At 37.6% G+C, this 20,429-nt stretch overlaps 1 protein-coding gene across 1 annotated transcript in view; it reads right to left on the bottom strand.

The window, feature by feature from the left end:
* Nucleotides 1–528: 528 nt before the first annotated feature.
* Nucleotides 529–20,429, bottom strand: part of LOC113076029 (serine/threonine-protein kinase pim-2-like) — a 28,259-nt gene continuing 8,358 nt past the window's right edge. Inside the window, exons 3-9 of the mRNA XM_026248676.1 lie at nt 12,471–12,831; nt 12,103–12,197; nt 11,835–11,888; nt 11,349–11,727; nt 10,986–11,162; nt 821–909; nt 529–626 (exon numbers count right to left, since the gene is read on the bottom strand). Coding sequence (XP_026104461.1) covers nt 615–626; nt 821–909; nt 10,986–11,162; nt 11,349–11,727; nt 11,835–11,888; nt 12,103–12,197; nt 12,471–12,831 — 1,167 coding nt within the window. The 3' untranslated portion in view covers nt 529–614. The remainder of the gene's footprint in view (nt 627–820; nt 910–10,985; nt 11,163–11,348; nt 11,728–11,834; nt 11,889–12,102; nt 12,198–12,470; nt 12,832–20,429) is intronic.

Below are 20,429 nucleotides of genomic sequence, written 5' to 3'. Positions count from 1 at the left end.
TCAAGATTCAAGATTTTATTTTTCACATAAAAGTTATATAACATACAAAAAGCAATGAATTGTAGGTCTGGCATACTCTTTATAGGCTGTGCCAAAAATAAGAAAATTAAATATACACAATATATTAAACTTCTACACAGATGATGTGCAGAGATGCTACACAGAAAATTGCTTCACGGATGATTTCAGCAGATTTCTGTGTATTGTGAGAGGGCCGTGTTTTACCGCTTCCCAAAAGACTCAAAACAAATCTGTGCTGAGCGAGAGCGCTTCTCTGCTGCCTTTACGTGTTAACAGAAACTTTGGGTTTCCCACTTATGAAGTCGTGAGCACTTCATGTGAGCTGCTGCAGTCTTAGGCCCACCACGAATGCTCTCATTGGTTGAGACACGTGATGACACCCATCCCAAGCCAGTACTGATCAACATCCCACTACTCCTAAAGCGTTAACATGACAATAACACTTTAACTTAATATATATTCTAGTTTAAAACAGCTTTTCTGGGATGTTTTGGACTGCGGGGGACAGACGTGGTAGACTGGGCCTCTGATACTGCTGCAACTATTGCAGGAACCATTGGAGAGCTGAAGATACAACAACTTCTCAGGTGGTCTTATGTGGTGACCTGAAACAAAACAGAAACAAAATCAGTATTATTACATGAGTAAATACACTACGAATGCCATTTTATAAGGTAAAACATACAACTTCTTAAATCTAACAATAAATGCAAAGCGAGAAAACTTGATTTGAAAATTGAAAATTGAAAAGAAAAATGTTAAACGTCAAATTATTTTAAGGTGATCATAGGTTTAGTACCGTAAACCACTTGTGGGAAAGGATTTCCTCCAGCTGAATTCGGTTCTTTGGCTTTATTTGCAGGAGAGCGCGGAGCAATCTGCAGCATTCTGTGCAAAAAGATGAGAGGGACATCTGAATATTACTTTAAACTTAACACATGCTTTAATTTAATGATCATATTAGCTGTACGATCTGATTTCAGGCATCAGAAATCAAGAAAACTTCATGCATTTTCTAACGCCATCTTTCAGAAAGCCACTTGTCCCTGTTTTGTATGTTTAAAATGATAACTGAACTCTTACCGTTTGACAGACCAGTTTTGGACCAGAGATGCAGTTTGAGCATGTGCAGATCTAAGAAACTTGGATAATATCCGGCCACTATTTTAAATAACAGAATCCCCAGTGACCAAACCGTCGCAGGCTTGCCGTGGTACTTTCCCTTTATGTGAAACTCAGGAGGGACGTATGTTGCTGTGCCTGGAAGAAAAAGATTTTGTTAGATGCCCAAGTTCGGTTCACAACAGTGACGAGATCCATGACTGTAACAGTGTCGTAATTCTACTGTATATATATCGGGTGCTTCTTGTTGTTTTGGTGACCCACGCCTGGTCAACTCATAATATAATCGTCACTAGAGTTGTAGCTTTTAGATACAGTAAATACCAGAGTATGACATGTAGACAGTTGTCCTCAGAATGTCCCCACACCCAAAGTCAATTAGTTTGACTTCAAGTGTCTGGTTGTTGATGAGAAGGTTGCTCGGTTTGATGTCACGGTGGAACACTTGGCGCTGTTAGTGAGAGGAGAACAGAGAGAGTGCATCTTACTTACAATGTATAAACTTGGCCTGTAGGTTTCGGTCTTATTAACATATTTGACCGCCACCTGATCAAGAAAACAAACAACAATTAACTTGTGAAGAGGCCACCATTAAATATATACAGACAAGTTTTGACAAAAAGATACACTGAGAGGCCTTGCAAACAATAGCATGACATCAGAATCACTTCGCTAGATACATTTTCATCAAGTTTTCACTTACTTTAAGGTCATCCTCCAAACGTCTCGCCTCATACACAGAACCAAATCCACCTTCACCCAGCAGATCACCCAGCTGGTAGTGGCTGGAAATGAAGTCTGTTACAAGATAAAACAACTGCAGTTTTACACATTTGTTATAGTTATTATTCCATTTGATTTTATATAAAAAATCTTAAATTACAGATGATAACATTTACATCAGTAGAGACTACAATGAATATGTTCATGTTATTATTTGTCATCCCTAAACTATGTGACTATAAAATTACAAAAACTATTTTTTTTTTATATTTCCTGGATGAAAGATCTGAATGTCCTAGTAATGGATGTGTAGGTATGAATGATGACTGGTCATGCTCATGTCATTTACCATCACTGCATCTGGCTTTCTGTTCTTTCTGGTTCTTCACTTTCTCTCGCTGCTGCTCTTGCTCTTGCTTCAGCTCTTCTTCACCCTGAACTGGGTTCGAGCTGCGCTTCAGATGTTTCTTCACAGCTCCGTAGAAAGAGGCCACCCTCCACCACTTCTTTTTCTTCTTCCCTTTCTCCATCACCTTCCTCTCCTGGTCGTTTCCCTCAGCAGCATCAGCAGTGCTCTCATGAGGATGTTGTTCCTCTGTGCTGCTGCTGGGGTTTGGGGGGGTGCTGAGATCACATCCGTGGCTATCTGGGCCTCTATTTGCCAGGATGTTGAGATCCTTCTCCTCTGGAAGACATTGTGGACATCCAAGCTAAAAGAGAGACAGTTTTTACAATGGTAAGGTGAAAGTTATTTTCCAAATGTAGTTTGTAGTTTGACTTAATTTAAATCCAACCAGGACAAAAAGATACACTGAGAGGCCTTCCTAACAATATAATTATATAAACACATGAAGATAAGATTAATTCATCTTTTACTTACTTCAGGGTCATCCTTCAAACGTGTCGCCTCAGCGTCAAATCCACCTTCACACAGCTGATCACTCACGAGGTTGTGTCTGACAGTGTAGTCTGTTAAAAGATGAAACAACTGCAGTTAACCTAAAAGTTCAAATATTTGTATTACTCAAATTTAATTCATATATAATCTCATAGAATTATTTTTAAACATATCCTGGATCTTGACCTTGATCAGTCTTCAAATTTCTTTATTTATTATTGTGCTTATGTGATTTTTTTATTTAAGATTCCCCTGATTTGACTTATCTATATTGAGGAAACATTAAAAAGATAGGAAAAGGGTATTGAAGACTAAATAAGACAACTATTATAATCTATCCTCTAGATTAATTTACTAAAAATGGATATCCAGGGATAACTGATGGCATTTGATGTAAAGTACAGAGCTTCAGTAAACTGTGTAACATATTCTTATGAGTTGATCATTGATTTACCATCACTGCATCTGTCTTTACACTGGTTCTGGTTCTTCACTCCCTCACTCTGCTCTTGCTCTTGCTGCAGCTCTACTTCACCCTGAACTGGGTTCGAGCTGCGCTTCAGATGTTTCTTCACAGCTCCAAACAAAGAAGACAACCTCCACCACTTCTTTTTCTTCTTCCCTTTCTCCATCACCTTCCTCTCCTGGTCGTTTCCCTCAGCAGCATCAGCAGTGCTCTCATGAGGATGTTGTTCCTCTGTGCTGCTGCTGGGGTTTGGGGGGGTGTAGAGATCACACACCTGACTCTCCGTCAACGGATGAACTCGACAAGGTCGCTGAAACATTGTTGTCAAAATCGATAACAATCGCTGAAAATAACTGCTCAGATTCACTCACCACTGCTACTAAACCCACAAAATGATTTCTTGGACTTATAAGTTCTACGAAATCGAATTCTTTCTGTGACGTCACGATAACCCGCGCCCTTTTTTTTTTTTTTTTTTTTTTACGCCGCTCGCGCCGGATTCACGAAGCATTCTTAAGAAAAAAATATTCTTAACTGCCATGTTCTCCTTCTAACGTAAGGGGAAAAAAGTATGCAATTTTCTTGCATTTCCACGAATTTTTATTTTTTTTACAAAACAAGTCAGACAGGGAGTTCATTTTTAATTTAAGCCAACAAATAAATGAATAATCTTTGGCGGTATTAAGCACACGTGCAGCGCGCGCACACTTCATCTCGTGACAGGCTCTTTATTCAAAAACATGCGCGTTTATTGTGATTATTAAGAGTTTATCAGCGAGTCTTCAGCAAGAACCAGCACTGATTCGATAATGCATGTCATTTTCTTCATCAGATTTTTTTTTACAAGAATCGCATTTCTTTAGAACTTATTGGAATTTATCTTAGGAAATTTCTTAACTTATTTTTCTTACATATTTCTTAAGATGATCTTCGTGAATCAGACCCCTGATTTTAATATTTTAAACTGGGATCATAATGAATCCCAGGAGCCTATCATTCAATGACAAGAGTAAACTATACCTAAAAGACCCAGATTAAACAATTGTTAAACAATTCACAATTTAAGTAGAAAAGAAATACATGTTGCCCACCATATGAAACAAAATGTATCTGTTAAATGTATTTTATGAATTTAAATATTTAAATTTCATATAAATGCAACTCTTATAATTATCTAGGCCTATCTTTCTAGGTAGATAGAGTAAGGTGACCAGATTTCTGAAATTAAAACCGGGGGCACCTTCAGTGGTCAAAATATCACTGAAATCTCACTTGTCATTATCTACGAATTTACATAGGACAGTATGTTTTTGTGTTTTTTATTTGATTGTTGTTGGTTGCATACATTAATATCATAATTGATACAGTGGTGTTTGAGGATCAAACCTACCACAGGGTTTTTTATTTTATTTTATTTTTTATACAATTCACCAAAAATCACACTGAAAAATAATAACCATCGCAAATATCCTGGGGTGTAAAAAGTCCACTCTGATAAGAACATACATCACTAAACATCATTTATAATAAATATAACATACAGGGCTCATTTAAACACTTTTTGGAAATTTGTAACATTTCATTTAAAAAAGCTGTCATCTCTATACCAAAACATGAATTGTATTTGAATTTTTGTCACTGATGGTATTTCAGCCAATATGTACAGCTTAAAAATATATCAAAATGAACAATATATATATATAGAGAGAGAGAGAGATTTTTTTTATTTATTTAATTTATTTATTTATTGAGGGAAAAAACAGCTACTTTGTTACCTCAAAATGCTTCTTCAGATTCGAGATATAATAAAAAAATAAAAATGAATGAGTACTTCTTAAGTTAATATAAAATTTAATGGAGTAAAAAGTACGGTATTTTTCTTCAGAAAGGTAATCAAGTAAAAGTACAAGTAATCAGTTTACATTTTGCATGAATAAAGTACAAATACCCCCAAAATAATCCTCACACTAAAAAATGTTGATTTAAAAATAACCCAACCTGTAATCCAGCTACGGGTTGGTATAGCACCTTCCCATCTGTGGGTTATTTCAACCCAACCCATTGGGTTAAAAGTTACCCAACAGTTGAGTTAATTATTTATATTAATTAACATCAGTATTTTTATAAAAAATTATTTAATACAACCATATTTTGAAACTACTTTGTTGTAACTTACAGATTTTATATTGATATGCAAGCAACACATTTACAAATATATTTTAAAATATTTTGTTTAAATGTACACGAACGTGTAAAAATACAACTGACATTTTCAAGATGTACAAATGTGTCGATTCATATTCATATCAAAACACAGAAATGTGCTAATACAGTTCACAGCTGTGACCTAATGTTTAGAGTTGGACCTGTAACCCAAAAGTCGCAGGTTTGAGTCTCGGTGCTGGCAGGAGTTGTAGGTGGAGGGAGTGAATGAACAGTGCTCTCTTCCACCCTCAATACTCATGGCTGAAGTGCCCTTGAGCAAGGCACTGAACCCCCAGTTGCTCTCCGGACGCTCGTGATTCAAGTACAGCACTAATTAGTGCCAGCCTTAAAAGAATTAAAAAAAAAGTTAAGTTAACATGCATTGTGATGATATTTCATTGATACTCACTTTACAAATGAGTGAATTTAAATGAGTTAAAAGCTATAGCGAATTTAAATTGGTTAAAGTGATACTTCACCCAAAAATGAAAATTCTGTCATCATTTTTTTATTAAAAATATCTTCTTGGAACTATTTGTATTCTACAACGTGTGTCTTATACAAAATAAATAAAGGTGACTTGACTAAACAGGGCACTGTAATTTTAAGTGTTGCTTTTACTTACAGGTTGAATGTCAATGAAGGACCGCTTCATTTCAGTGTATGATGTGCACACCATTTTTCCATTTGTGTGGTATGGTGCAGATGGCAGGAAGGGTTTTAAAGACAATTTCTGCATGAAGGCCTTTAAATGACAAAAGTATAGAGATTTTACAGACAAGTAAAAAAAAAAAATCTAAGCTTACAGTTTACATTTTTACAGTCTTTGTGGGGATCCACTATCATCTGCATTAAGAGACAGACTAAACCAGTTTTCACTCCCTCCAGAAAATTTGTGACAATATTTGCGGCTAATGTGAGTACATTTTCCCACCCTTTACCCTTTGACTGATTTGGACTTGTAGGAAGGAACAAAAGTACACTGTAAATTAAAGGAAGCTTTGTTGGACGGAATGCAATAATACACTTATTTCACCTCATTTGTCCTTTTTTCATAATTTTTGGAAGTCATAGGTCTAAGTAAAATTAAAAACTTATGTATCATTAATTTTAATAGGTTACTTACCTTGAAATGCTTCAGTTAACAGGCAGAAATTCTATTGTTGCATTTTTTTCCTTCACAAAAAAGTCCATTGTCTAAAACACAAGTATAAAAACACATTTAGTACAACACATTTAAAAAACATGTCAATCAATCTAGCTTCATAAGAGAAACTGCTGTAATTGTAGGGTATTCCAATAGATGCATAACAATATTCAATAATAAATCATAAAAACACTTTTACAGTACAATTAACTAGTGCTGGTGCGCTAAGAAGAATATGGCTTCTGTTTTACACTCCCCTCTTAAAGGTTTGTTTTAGGAGTAACGTTAACGTTATGTAAATTTGGGGCACTGGTATAAACTTTCGCTGAAAGAGCAGATTACCTTTTCTTTCGTCTGGGTTTTTACCTTTTATAACAGAAAATTGCAGGTTCATTCAAACGATTCTCGCGGAGTCTGTCTGTCGCATGACTGATGTGTGAGCTCAGCTCAAGCAGCTTTTTTCACTGGTCCGATCCGATAAATGGTCCGTGCGGCTTTTCTAACATTTTTATTAACTTTAAGTAATATTTGTCTAAACATTTTTTGCAGCTTATCTTTTAGTGTATTAATACTGGCGAACAAACATGAATAGCATTCATTTACAATCGATCTGATTATCTGGGGGAAACAAACGGACTAAAGGGAATTACAACTTTTTAACGTATAAAGAAATTAACGTATCAGACACATTACTTAATGTTATGAAAGTTATATACATCACACGATTATATTAACAGTTACTTACCCTTCATAATCAGGCAGGCTGCCACTGATGTCATTGAGTCTCTGACTGGACCGTTAAAATTTGAACAGGAGTGAAGCGGGAAACATATTTAACCCAACAGTTGGGTTATAACTAAAAATAACCCAACGACGAAAGAAAAATTACCCAACAAATTTTAAGATAACCCAACACATTGACCCAATATGTGAAACCCAAACGTTGGGTTAAAAAAACAACCCAACGTTTTTTGCTGTGCTTAAGTACCATATTTTACACCTCTGCAAACAGGAAACATCTAAAAACCAGCTGGTATTATAACAAAATTATGGCTTTACAAAAACACATTAAAATAAAACAGTAAATATGATAACATATGATAAATAAAACAACAAATATATTATTTTCTAACTGTATTTAACATTTTCACAACTGTTGAAAACCTTTCGAATTTTGTTTATAAAAACATGCTTCTGGAAATGGATCTTTTCAATCCCTAATCAGGGTTAATATTTAGCATTTCAGGCTCATATTGACTACAAAGTATTTGCTTTCTGCAAATGTAATTGTGCAAGTGTAACTGATTAGTTTATTATTTTTTATATCATTCATATCAGAGACTTCAGAGTTGTTTCGCTGACTTTCAGGAATGTTTAATAGGCCTATTGTGCAAAACAATCCCGCAACCTACATGTCTTGTTATACACTGCACAACGGTATTACTTTGTTTTAATATGTATATAATGCAGTCTCTTTTGATAACTGATGACATTAGCGCTATGCTCTTGTCCAAGCTTTTCATGGCTAGAATAATGGCTTGCGAGATGTGACCAAGTAATCGCAATAGTTGCAATCATATGATATCCAGAAGGCTAAATTGTTCTAGCATTTCCAGTGTGTTCGCTGGTTATTTTGAACGGGGACATCTGGTCACCCTTATATAGAATGCATATATAAATACTTTGTCTCAGTGTTTCAATCGATTTTATATACAAAAATGTATTGCACAACAAATCCAATGCATAACTTTCACTGGAATATGTATGTATTGTCCAGTTTAATGACAATTCAATAAATATATTTTATATAAAATACTAATAAAGGCATGACTTTTGCTTTAATAACTTGTGGCTAGTTTACATTTTAATTTGTCTGCAGGCTTCTTCCAAATCATACCTTTCAAATTTTGGTTTTGAAAATTAAGGGAAATTTTCAAATCATGCCAACAAAGCTCCAATATCCCTTACATTTTAAGACAGGTGTTATAGCCCAAATGAAAACACAAAAGGGTATACATGAAGAGCATTTATTTAAAGGCTTATTTGCATATTTTCTGTTAATTTAACATTGCTTGTCTTTACATTTACATTTTATTTTCATTCCACACATTCTTTTCATTTCATATTGCTTTTCTTTTACAGTTTTTCTTTTTATTTCACATAGTTTTTCTTTTACTCTTTTAGTGAGTTGTTGTACAAATTTGTTGCAGACTTTGCATTATTTAAAAAAGTAAATTTGCTGTCCCATTTATCCTGGTATTTACAAATGGGGTTTGGTTCTTTGGCAGGTGTGCCTTCACTCTCTATCGTAGCATCCATCATCCGTCTCGGTTTTTCTTTTGTTGTTGTTTTTCCCGCGTTATAGCTCATGTCATCTGACCTCACACACTCCTCGCGACAGGCTACTACAGGTGGCAGTTATCGCTAGACTAGTAACAGAGCTCAGATTGGGAATGTTTTTTTTATTAATATTTTATTAATAACGCAGGTTAAAATAAAAAAAATTAAAAATAAAATCCGTGAGATTTACGGGAAAATACTAATACGGGAGGACGACGGGAAAGAAGGGTAAAATATGTGACTTTCCCGGCCAAAACGGGATACTTGACAGGTATGTAATCAAGATTTCTTTTTCTCTCTGTGTGTGTGCTGTCTTTATGTATCTGCTATAGTCTATAGTGTATTATATCAATCAAGTTATTAATTTCTCCTGATGTCTATAGCTTTTAACATGTTCAGATGGTACTTTACAGTGTTGCAGTCTGTGGTTTTACTTTATTGTTTTTTTTTTTTTACTTTATTTAAAAATATTTTATAGTTTGTTATAGAAAATAAAGTTATGCTCAGAGTTCAGAGCCTCCATCATACGATTATAACAGATGCCTTCCGAGTGGAGACCTGCACTATCGAGTGTGGTGTGGGACACTTGATGGGCGAGTAGAGACTTGTGTGTGCGGGATGCAGGAGAATAAGGGTGTATCTAGTGTGATCACTCCGTGCCGCGGTTCGTTTAGCTGGCCCCAGCTCGGTTGGAAGAGGTGGGCCAGAGCACGGTTCAGTTCGGTTCGGGTGTGGTGCACATGTAGTGTGAGTGGACCGCAGAACTTCTAACACATGCAGCGTGATTGTGTGAACATTTCTGAGCAACAAATGTGATAGATCTCTAAAACAATATATTCAAGATTCAAGATTTAATTTTTCACATAAAAGTTATATAACATACAAAAAGCAGTGAATTGTAGGTCTGGCATACTCTTTATAGACTGTGCCAAAAATAAGAAAATTAAATATACACAATATATTAAACTTCTACACAGATGATGTGCAGAGATGCTACACAGAAAACTGCTTCACGGATGATTTCAGCAGATTTCTGTGTATTGTGAGAGGGCCGTGTTTTACCGCTTCACAAAAGACTCAAAACAAATCGATGCACTCCACTGTGCTGAGCGAGAGCGCCTTTCTGCTGCCTTTACGTGTTAACAGAAACTTTGGGTTTCCCACTAATGAAGTCCCGAGCACTTCATGTGAGCTGCTGCAGTCTTAGGCCCACCACAAATGCTCTCATTGGTTGAGACACGTGATGACACCCATCCCAAGTCAGTACTGATCAACATCACACTCCTCCTGTGACCCATGCTTTGACTGTATGTGTATTCAGAGCCAGTGAGCAATGGACTTTCATATTAACAAACAACTGTTAATGCGCGATAAAATAATTGTTGCCGTTAATCAATTAAAACGTTAACGTGACAATAACACTTTAACTTAATATATATTCTAGTTTAAAACAGCTTTTCTGGGATGTTTTGGACTGCAGGGGACAGACGTGGTAGACTGGGCCTCTGATACTGCTGCAACTATTGCAGGAACCATTGGAGAGCTGAAGATACAACAACTTCTGAGGTGGTCTTATGTGGTGGCCTGAAACAAAACAGAAACAAATACAGAATTATTACGTGTAAATACACTACAAATTACATTTTATAAGGTAAAACATACAACTTCTTAAATCTAACAATAAAAGCAAAGCGAGAAAACTTGATTCGAAAATTGAAATGTAAAAAAGAAAAATGTTAAATATGTCAAATTATTTTAAGGTGATCTTAGGTTTAGTACCGTAAAGCACTTGTGGGAAAGGATTTCCTCCAGCTGAATTCGGTTCTTTGGCTTTATTTGCAGGAGAGCGCGGAGCACTCTGCAGCATTCTGTGCAGAAAGATGAAAGGGACACATGAATATTACTTTAAACTTAACACCAGCTTTAATTTAATGATCATATTAGCTGTACGATCTGAGTTCAGGCATCAGAAATCAAGAAAACTTCATGCATTTTCTAACGCCATCTTTCAGAAAGCCACTTGTCCCAGTTTTGTATGTTTAAAATGATAACTGAACTCTTACCATTTGACAGACCAGTTTTGGACCAGAGATGCAGTTTGAGCATGTGCAGATCTAAGAAACCTGGATAATATCCGACCACTATTTTAAATAACAGAACCCCCAGTGACCAAACCGTCGCAGGCTTGCCGTGGTACTTTCCCTTTATGTAAAACTCAGGAGGGACGTATGTTGCTGTGCCTGGAAGAAAAAGATTTTGTTAGATGCGCAAGTTCGGTTCACAACAGTGACGAGATCCATGACTGTAACAGTGTCGTAATTCTACTGTATATATATCGGGTGCTTCTTGTTGTTTTGGTGACCCACGCCTGGTCAACTCATAATATAATCGTCACTAGAGTTGTAGCTTTTAGATACAGTACATACCAGAGTATGACATGTAGACAGTTGTCCTCAGAATGTCCCCACACCCAAAGTCAATTAGTTTGACTTCAAGTGTCTGGTTGTTGATGAGAAGGTTGCTCGGTTTGATGTCACGGTGGAACACTTGGCGCTGGCAGCACACGTTCGCAGCTTTAGTCACCTGCATCATGACTCGCCGTGCTAAGCTCTCGTTGAGACGTCCACCCTGACGCCCCACAAAGTCTTCCAAAGTCTCGCAAGGAGAGGGACATTCAAGGATCATGACGAAATGGTCATTGTAGTCCTTCCAGTCCAGCAGCTGGATGATCTCTGGCACTCTGGGGCCTTTATTAGCCAGGATTGTGAGGGCGATCTCCAGTGGAACATGTTGCTGATATCCAGGCTAAAAGAAAGACGTTGGTAAGATAGAAGTTGTTTTCCAAATAAGCACTTAGTCCAGTTTTCCTACTAGTTAGTGAGAGGAGAACAGAGAGAGTGCATCTTACTTACAATGTATAAACTTTGCCTGTAGGTTTCGGTCTTATTAACATATTTGACCGCCACCTGATCAAGAAAACAAACAACAATTAACTTGTGAAGAGGCCACCATTAAATATATATAGACAAGTTTTGTAAAGTTGAATTGAATTTAAGTTCAACCAGGACAAAAAGATACTCTGAGAGGCCTTGCAAACAATAGCATGACATCACAGGAGTATAAAGATGAGACGGGGCAAAATCACTTCGCTAGATAAGTTTTCATCAAGTTTTCACTTACTTTAAGGTCATCCTCCAAACGTCTCGCCTCAAACACAGAACCAAATCCACCTTCACCCAGCAGATCACCCAGCTGGTAGTGGCTGGAAATGAAGTCTGTTACAAGATAAAACAACTGCAGTTTTACACATTTGTTATAGTTATTATTCCATTTGATTTTATATAAAAAATCTTAAATTACACATGATAGCATTTACATCAGTAGAGACTACAATGAATATGTTCATGTTATTATTTGTCACCCCTAAACTATGTGCATATAAAATTACAAAAACTATTTTTTTTTATATTTCCTGGATGAAAGATCTGAATGTCCCAGTAATGGATGTGTAGGTGTGAATGATGACTGGTCATGCTCATGTCATTTACCATCACTGCATCTGGCTTTCTGTTCTTTCTGGTTCTTCACTTTCTCTCTCTGCTGCTCTTGCTCTTGCTTCAGCTCTTCTTCACCCTGAACTGGGTTCGAGCTGCGCTTCAGATGTTTCTTCACAGCTCCGTAGAAAGAGGCCACCCTCCACCACTTCTTTTTCTTCTTCTCTTTCTCCATCACCTTCCTCTCCTGGTCGTTTCCCTCAGCAGCATCAGCAGTGCTCTCATGAGGATGTTGTTCCTCTGTGCTGCTTCTGGGGTTTGGGGGGGTGCTGAGATCACACCCGTGGCTATCTGGGCCTCTATTTGCCAGGATGTTGAGATCCTTCTCTTCTGGAAGACGTTGTGGACATCCAAGCTAAAAGAGAGACAGTTTTTACAACGGTAAGGTGAAAGTTCTTTTCCAAATGTAGTTTGTAGTTTGATTTAATTTAAATCCAACCAGGACAAAAAGACACACTGAGAGGCCTTCCTAACAATATAATTATATAACCAAATGATGAAGATAAGACAGGACTAAATGTATTTGCTAGCTAGGCAAGTTTTCATTCATCTTTTACTTACTTCAGGGTCATCCTTCAAACGTGTCGCCTCATCATCAAATCCACCTTCACACAGCTGATCACTCACGAGGTTGTGTCTGACAGTGTAGTCTGTTAAAAGATGAAACAACTGCAGTTAACCTAAAAGTCAAATATTTGTATTATTCAATTTTAATTCATATATAATCTCATAGAATTATTTTTAAACATATCCTAGATCTTGCCCTTGATCAGTCTTCAAATTTCTTTATTTATTATTGTGCTTATATGAATTTTTTTATTTAAGATTCCCCTGATTTGACTTATCTATATTGAGGAAACATTAAAAAGATAGGAAAAGGGTATTGAAGACTAAATAAGACAACCATTATAATCTATCCTCTAGATTAATTTACTACAAATGGATATCCAGGGATAAATGATGGCATTTGATGTAAAGTACAGAGCTTCAGTAAACTGTGTAACATATTCTTATGAGTTGATCATTGATTTACCATCACTGCATCTGTCTTTACACTGGTTCTGGTTCTTCACTCCCTCACTCTGCTCTTGCTCTTGCTGCAGCTCTACTTCACCCTGAACTGGGTTCGAGCTGCGCTTCAGATGTTTCTTCACAGCTCCAAACAAAGAAGACAACCTCCACCACTTCTTTTTCTTCTTCCCTTTCTCCATAACCTTCCTCTCCTCGTCGTTTCCCTCAGCAGCATCAGCAGTGCTCTCATGAGGATGTTGTTCCTCTGTGCTGCTGCTGGGGTTTGGGGGTGTGTTGAGATCACACACCTGACTCTCTGTCAACGGATGAACTCGACAAGGTCGCTGAAACATTGTTGTCAAAATCGATAACAATCGCTGAAAATAACTACTCAGTTTCACTCACCACTGCTACTAAACCCACAAAATGATTTCTTGGACTTATAAGTTCTACGAAATCGAATTCTTTCTGTGACGTCACGATAACCCGCGCGCCCTTTTTTTTTTTTTTTTTTTTTTTTTTTTTTCACGCTGCTTGCGCCGGATTTACGAAGCATTCTTAAGGAAAACTGCCATGTTCTCCTTATAACGTAAGGGGGTAAAAAGTATGCAATTTTCTTGCATTTCCACAAATTTTCTTTTTTTTTTTTTTACAAAACAAGTCAGACAGGGAGTTCATTTTTAATTTTAGCCAACAAATAAATCAATAATCTTTGGTGGTATTAAGCACACCTGCAGCGCGCACACACTTCATCTCGTGACAGGCTCTTTATTCAAAAACATGCGCGTTTATTGTGATTATTACGAAGTGTTTTTCATTGAGTTTATCAGCGAGTCTTCAGCAAGAACCAGCACTGATTCAATAATGCATGTCATTTTCTTCTTCTGATTTTTTTTTTTTTTTTTTACAAGAATTACATTTCTTAAGAACTTATTGGAATTTATCTTAGGAAATTTCTTAACATATTTTTCTTACATAATTCTTAAGATGATTTTCGTGAATCGGACCCCTGATTTTAATATTTTAAACTGGGATCATAATGAATCCCAGGAGCCTATCATTCAATGACAAGAGTAAACTATACCTAAAACACCCAGATTAAACAATTGTTAAACGATTCACAATTTAAGTAGAAAAGAAATACATGTTGCCCACCATATGAAACAAAATTTATCTATTAAATGTATTTTATGAATTTAAATATTTAAATTTCATATAAATGCAACTCTAATTATCTAGGCCTATCTTTCTAGGTAGATTGAGTAAGGTGACCAGATTTCTGAAATTAAAACCGGGGGCACCTTCAGTGGTCAAAATATCACTGAAATCTCACTTGCCATTATCTACGAATTTACATAGGACCGTATGTTTTTGTGTTTTTTATTTGATTGTTGTTGGTTGCATACATTCATATCATAATTGATACAGTGGTGTTTGAGGATCAAACCTACCCCAGGGTTTTTTATTTTATTTTTTATACAATTCACCAAAACTCACACTGAAAAATAATAAACATTGCAAATATCCTGGGATGTAAAAAGTCCACTCTGGTAAGAACATACATCACTAAACATCATTTATAATAAATATAACATACGAGGCTCATTTAAACACATTTTGGAAATTTGTAACATTTCATTTAAAAAAGCTGTCATCTCTATACCAAAACATGAATTGTATTTGAATTTGTGTCACTGATAGTATTTCAGCCAATATGTACAGCTTAAAAATATATCAAAATGAACAATATATATATAGAGAGAGAGATTTTTTATATATTTATTTTATTTATTTATTGAGGGAAAAAACAGCAACTTTGTTACCTCAAAATGCTTCTTCAGATTCGACATTTGATGCCAGCAATGTACCTGGTTAAAGTTATGCTGAAATGTGTGTGCTTGATGTGTGAAAACAAACCTCATTGGATTTTGCACATCAAAGGCACATTTGAATTTCTGTTAACCATATTTAATGTACATGAGATAAAATAAAAAAATAAAAATGAATGAGTAGTTCTTAAGTTAATATAAAATGTAATGGAGTAAAAAGTAGAGATGTTCCGATACCCTTTTTCTCTTCCCGATACCGATTCCGATACCTGGGCTCAGGGTATCGGCCGATACCGAGTACTGATCCGATACCTGGGTGTATATCTGTATATACAGCTGTATATACTACTAGCCCTGTGTAAATTGCTAGAATTTTTTTATGGTGTGCTTCAGACAGATCCCTCAATAAAACATGAACAAATACATGGTGAACTACTGTATTTATTACAGTATTTTTATTATCTAACATGAATTTGACAGTATTATTTATTTTCTTATGCAAAAAAGAACTTCAAATGCAGCCAAAAATCTAACACCGCAAACTAAAAAAGGTATTTAAGTTTTACAATATAACTGTATAAAAAAACTGCAACAAAAAAGATCTATTAATCAGATAATCTCTTTACAACAAAACAAGTAAAAAACAAGCAACCATCTAGGCATAATTATTATTATTATAGAGACGTATTATTATTACTGTAGGCTACAACAGTAGCTTTATATATTGTCAATTTACTCATGTAAACCAAACATTTATTTTAATGGGCTGCCATGAAGATCTTTGAGTGTCTGTGTTTATGATATGACAGTATTCTCAAATGAAACGGTAAATTCTCATGAAGTGACGGTTTATGCGTTCGTGTCCTCATGACACACAGCAGAGACTACAAAACAGCGAGCTCTCGCGCATCTGTGCCAGTCACCCACAGAGATGTAGATTTTGCGGGAGTAATATTTAAATAGTATTTTGCAGTTTAATATTCACAGACACTAGTATATATTCGGCTACTGTCTGGAGCCCTGCGCTTTGACTTACACGGAAGCGACTGAACTCAGCTGCCGGTACTGAATATACTCGAGAGTCTGTAACTACCGGTACTACAGAGACATACTGCTAACCACTGATCTATAATATAGTAGCGGCTTCACTGTGTTTTGGCAGTTTAGAATGTGATGAGTGATCCAGTCATATATAGATAAGGGCTGCTAACGCGTTTTCATTTCTTCTTCGCTGCTCTAAACAGGGGTTGCTTGTGGCAACACAGCACAACTTCCTGTGTTTTCAATGCATTTTGAGCAGCGAAGAAGAACCGTGCAGCGGTTAGGCAAAGCTTGCGGTCATAACTAGGTCTTTTTTAAGAAAATGGTATCGGATCGGTATATGGGTTCATGTACTCGCCGATGCCGATGCCAGAATTTGTTGTGGTATCGGAGATATTTCCGATACTAGTATCGGAATCGGAACAACTCTAGTAAAAAGTACAGTATTTTTCTGCAGAAAGGTACTCAAGTAAAAGTACAAGTAATCAGTTTACATTTTGCATGAATAAAGTACAAATACCCCCAAAATAATCCTCACACTAAAAAATGTTGATTTAAAAATAACCCAACCTGTAATCCAGCTACGGGTTGGTATAGCACCTTCCCATCTGTGGGTTATTTCAACCCAAAAAGTTAAAAGTTACCCAACAGTTGAGTTAATTATTTATATTAATTAACATCAGTATTTTTATAAAATCTTGGGAGGAGTTTTCCTTGTCACCAAGCACCAGGACATGTGGAAAAATGGTATATGTGAGGATTTCCAGTCAGGATTTAGACCGTATCATAGTACTGAGACTGCTCTCCTTAGAGTTACAAATGATCTGCTCTTATCATCTGATCGTGGGTGTATCTCTCTATTAGTTTTATTGGATCTTAGTGCCGCGTTTGACACAACTGACCACAGCATTCTTTTGCATAGACTTGAACACTTTGTTGGCATCAGTGGAAGTGCATTAGCATGGTTTAAATCGTACTTATATGACCACCATCAGTTCGTAGCAGTGAATGAAGATGTATCATATCGATCACAAGTGCAGTATGGAGTACCTCAAGGCTCAATACTAGGGACGCTACTCGTCACGCTTTATATGTTACCCTTGGGAGATATCATCAGGAAACATGGTGTTAGCTTTCACTGTTATGCTGATGATACTCAGCTCTATATTTTCGCGGCCTGGTGAAACACACCAATTTGAAAAACTAATGGAATGCATAGTCGATATAAAAAATTGGATGACGAGTAATTTCTTACTGCTAAATTCAGAAAAAACAGAGATGTTAATTATAGGACCTAAGAACTCTGCTTGTAATAACCTAGAACACTGTCTAAGACTTGATGGTTGCTCTGTCAATTCTTCGTCATCAGTTAGGAACCTAGGTGTGCTATTTGATCGCAATCTTTCCTTAGAAAGCCACGTTTCTAGCATTTGTAAAACTGCTTTTTTCCATCTCAAAAATATATCTAAATTACAGCCTATGCTCTCAATGTCAAATGCAGAAATGTTAATCCATGCGTTTATGACCTCAAGGTTAGATTATTGTAATGCTTTATTGGGTGGTTGTTCTGCACGCTTAGTAAACAAACTACAGCTAGTCCAAAATACAGCAGCAAGAGTTCTTACTAGAACCAGGAAGTATGACCATATTAGCCCGGTCCTGTCATTGCTGCACTGGCTCCCTATCAAACATCGTATAGATTTTAAAATATTGCTTATTACTTATAAAGCCCTGAATGGTTTAGCACCTCAGTATTTGAATGAGCTCCATTATACTCCTCTACGTCCGCTACGTTCTCAAAACTCAGACAATTTGATAATACCTAGAATATCAAAATCAACTGCGGGCGGCAGGTCCTTTTCCTATTTGGCGCCTAAACTCTGGAATAACCTACCTAACATTGTTCGGGAGGCAGACACACTCTTGCAGTTTAAATCTAGATTAAAGACCATCTCTTTAACCTGGCATACACATAACATACTAATATGCTTTTAATATCCAAATCCGTTAAAGGATTTTTAGGCTGCATTAATAAGGTAAACCGGAACCGGAAACACTTCACATTACATGTACCTTCTACATCATTAGAAGAATGGCATCTACGCTAATATTTGTCTGTTTCTCTCTTGTTCTGAGGTCACCGTGGCAACCAGATCCAGTCTATATCCAGACCAGAGGGTCACTGCAGTCACTCGGATCCAGTACGTATCCAGACATGATGGTGGATCAGCACCTAGAAAGGACCTCTACTGCCCTGAAAGACAACGGAGACCAGGACAACTAGAGCCCCAGATACAGATCCCCTGTAAAGACCTTGTCTCAGAGGACCACCAGGACAAGACCAAAGGAAACAGATGATTCTTCTGCACAGAACTGGCCCCCCAACTGAGCCTGGTTTCTCCCAAGGTTTTTTTTCTCCATTCTGTCACCGATGGAGTTTCGGTTCCTTGTCGTTGTCGCCTCTGGCTTGCTTAGTTGGGGTCACTTCATCTACAGCGATATCATTGACTTGATTGCAAATAAATGCACAGACACTACTTAAACTGAACAGAGATGACATAACTGAATTCAATGATGAACTTGTGACGGCTGGTGAAAGGAAAGTCTGGAAACAATAGCGAGTACAAATATTTAATGAGAGGATAGATGATGGTACAAAGACACACAATGACGATGATACAGCAACACTCCAGAGGGATGGTTTTGGCGGTGAGAAGTCCAGACGGTGGTGGAGAGAAGCTGAGGAATCCGGGTGTTGACGGCGTGAGGCAGCAGGAGAGAGTGGCACAGGAACTGCGGTGAACAGAGCCGAAGGTAAGTGTCCGTGGCTGAGTGATCGTGCGGAGAGTGGATGAGGTTCTGGGGAAACACAGACATCCAACGCAAACTACACAGAAGCCAGACGGGGGTAAACACAACGACATGAAACAACGATCTCACAAACACAGGACGTGAGACAAGCCATTATATAGTGGATGGGTAATGAGTGGCAGCTGTTGCTGATACAATTAACGGAGATGCCCACAACTAATCAGTGCAGACGCAGAACACACAGAATTCACCACAAAGTGTAAACAACCCGAGATCACAGTTTACCAACCGTGACAGTATCCCCCCCCCCAAGAACTCCTCCTGAGGTTCCCAGAAGGGCCTACCTGCTGAATGAATTCATCAATAAGGGAGTGATCCAATATGTCCCTAGCAGGTACCCAACTCCTCTCCTCCGGACCTTAACCTTCCCAGTCCACCAGATACTGGAATTCTCGTCCCCTCCGTCTCGAGTCCAGAATGCGATTAACTGAATAAGTCGGTTCCCCATCTACGAGAAGCGGCGGCGGGGGAACCGGAGTAGGCGGATTAATACTGCATAAAACACGGGTTTAATTTTGGACACATGAAAGGCGGGGTGTATCCTCTTGTACGCAGGAGGAAGTTTAAGGCGGACTGTCACCGGACTAATGATCTTGGTGATAGTGAACGGGCCGATAAATTTGGGAGCTAGTTTATTAGAAACGGATCGCAATGGAATGTTACTGGTAGAAAGCCACACTTTTTGACCCACGACGTAGACGGGAGGCTTTGACCGGTGGCGATCGGCCTTGGCCTTAGTGCGCTCCCTCACCCGGAGCAGAGTCTCACGGGCTCTGGTCCAGGTGCGGTGGCACCTCTGGACAAAAGCGTGAGCAGAGGGGACCGCGACTTCAGATTCCAGACTGGGAAACACTGGTGGCTGGTACCCTACACTACACTGAAACGGAGAGAGGCCCGTAGCTGACACTGGCAATGAATTGTGGGCGTACTCCACCATAGAGAGTTGTTAACTCCAGGAAGAAGGATTCTTGGAGACCAAACATCTCAACGTCCTCTCCAAATCTTGGTTGGCTCGCTCAGATTGTCCGTTGCTTTGGGGATGATAACCCGACGAAAAGCTAACTGACGCTCCTAATATTTTGCAAAACTCTTTCCAAAATTTGGATATAAACTGAGATCCCCTGTCTGAAACCACGTCTACCGGGAGGCCATGAAGCCGAAAGACATGATCTAAAACAGTAACCGCTGTCTCCTTGGCTTT

The sequence above is a fragment of the Carassius auratus genome, unplaced genomic scaffold (genome assembly GCF_003368295.1).
Source record: "Carassius auratus strain Wakin unplaced genomic scaffold, ASM336829v1 scaf_tig00018356, whole genome shotgun sequence".
Lineage (NCBI taxonomy): Eukaryota > Metazoa > Chordata > Actinopteri > Cypriniformes > Cyprinidae > Carassius > Carassius auratus.
Note: the sequence above shows the minus strand (reverse complement) of the source record. Positions and strands in the feature narration are given on the sequence as shown.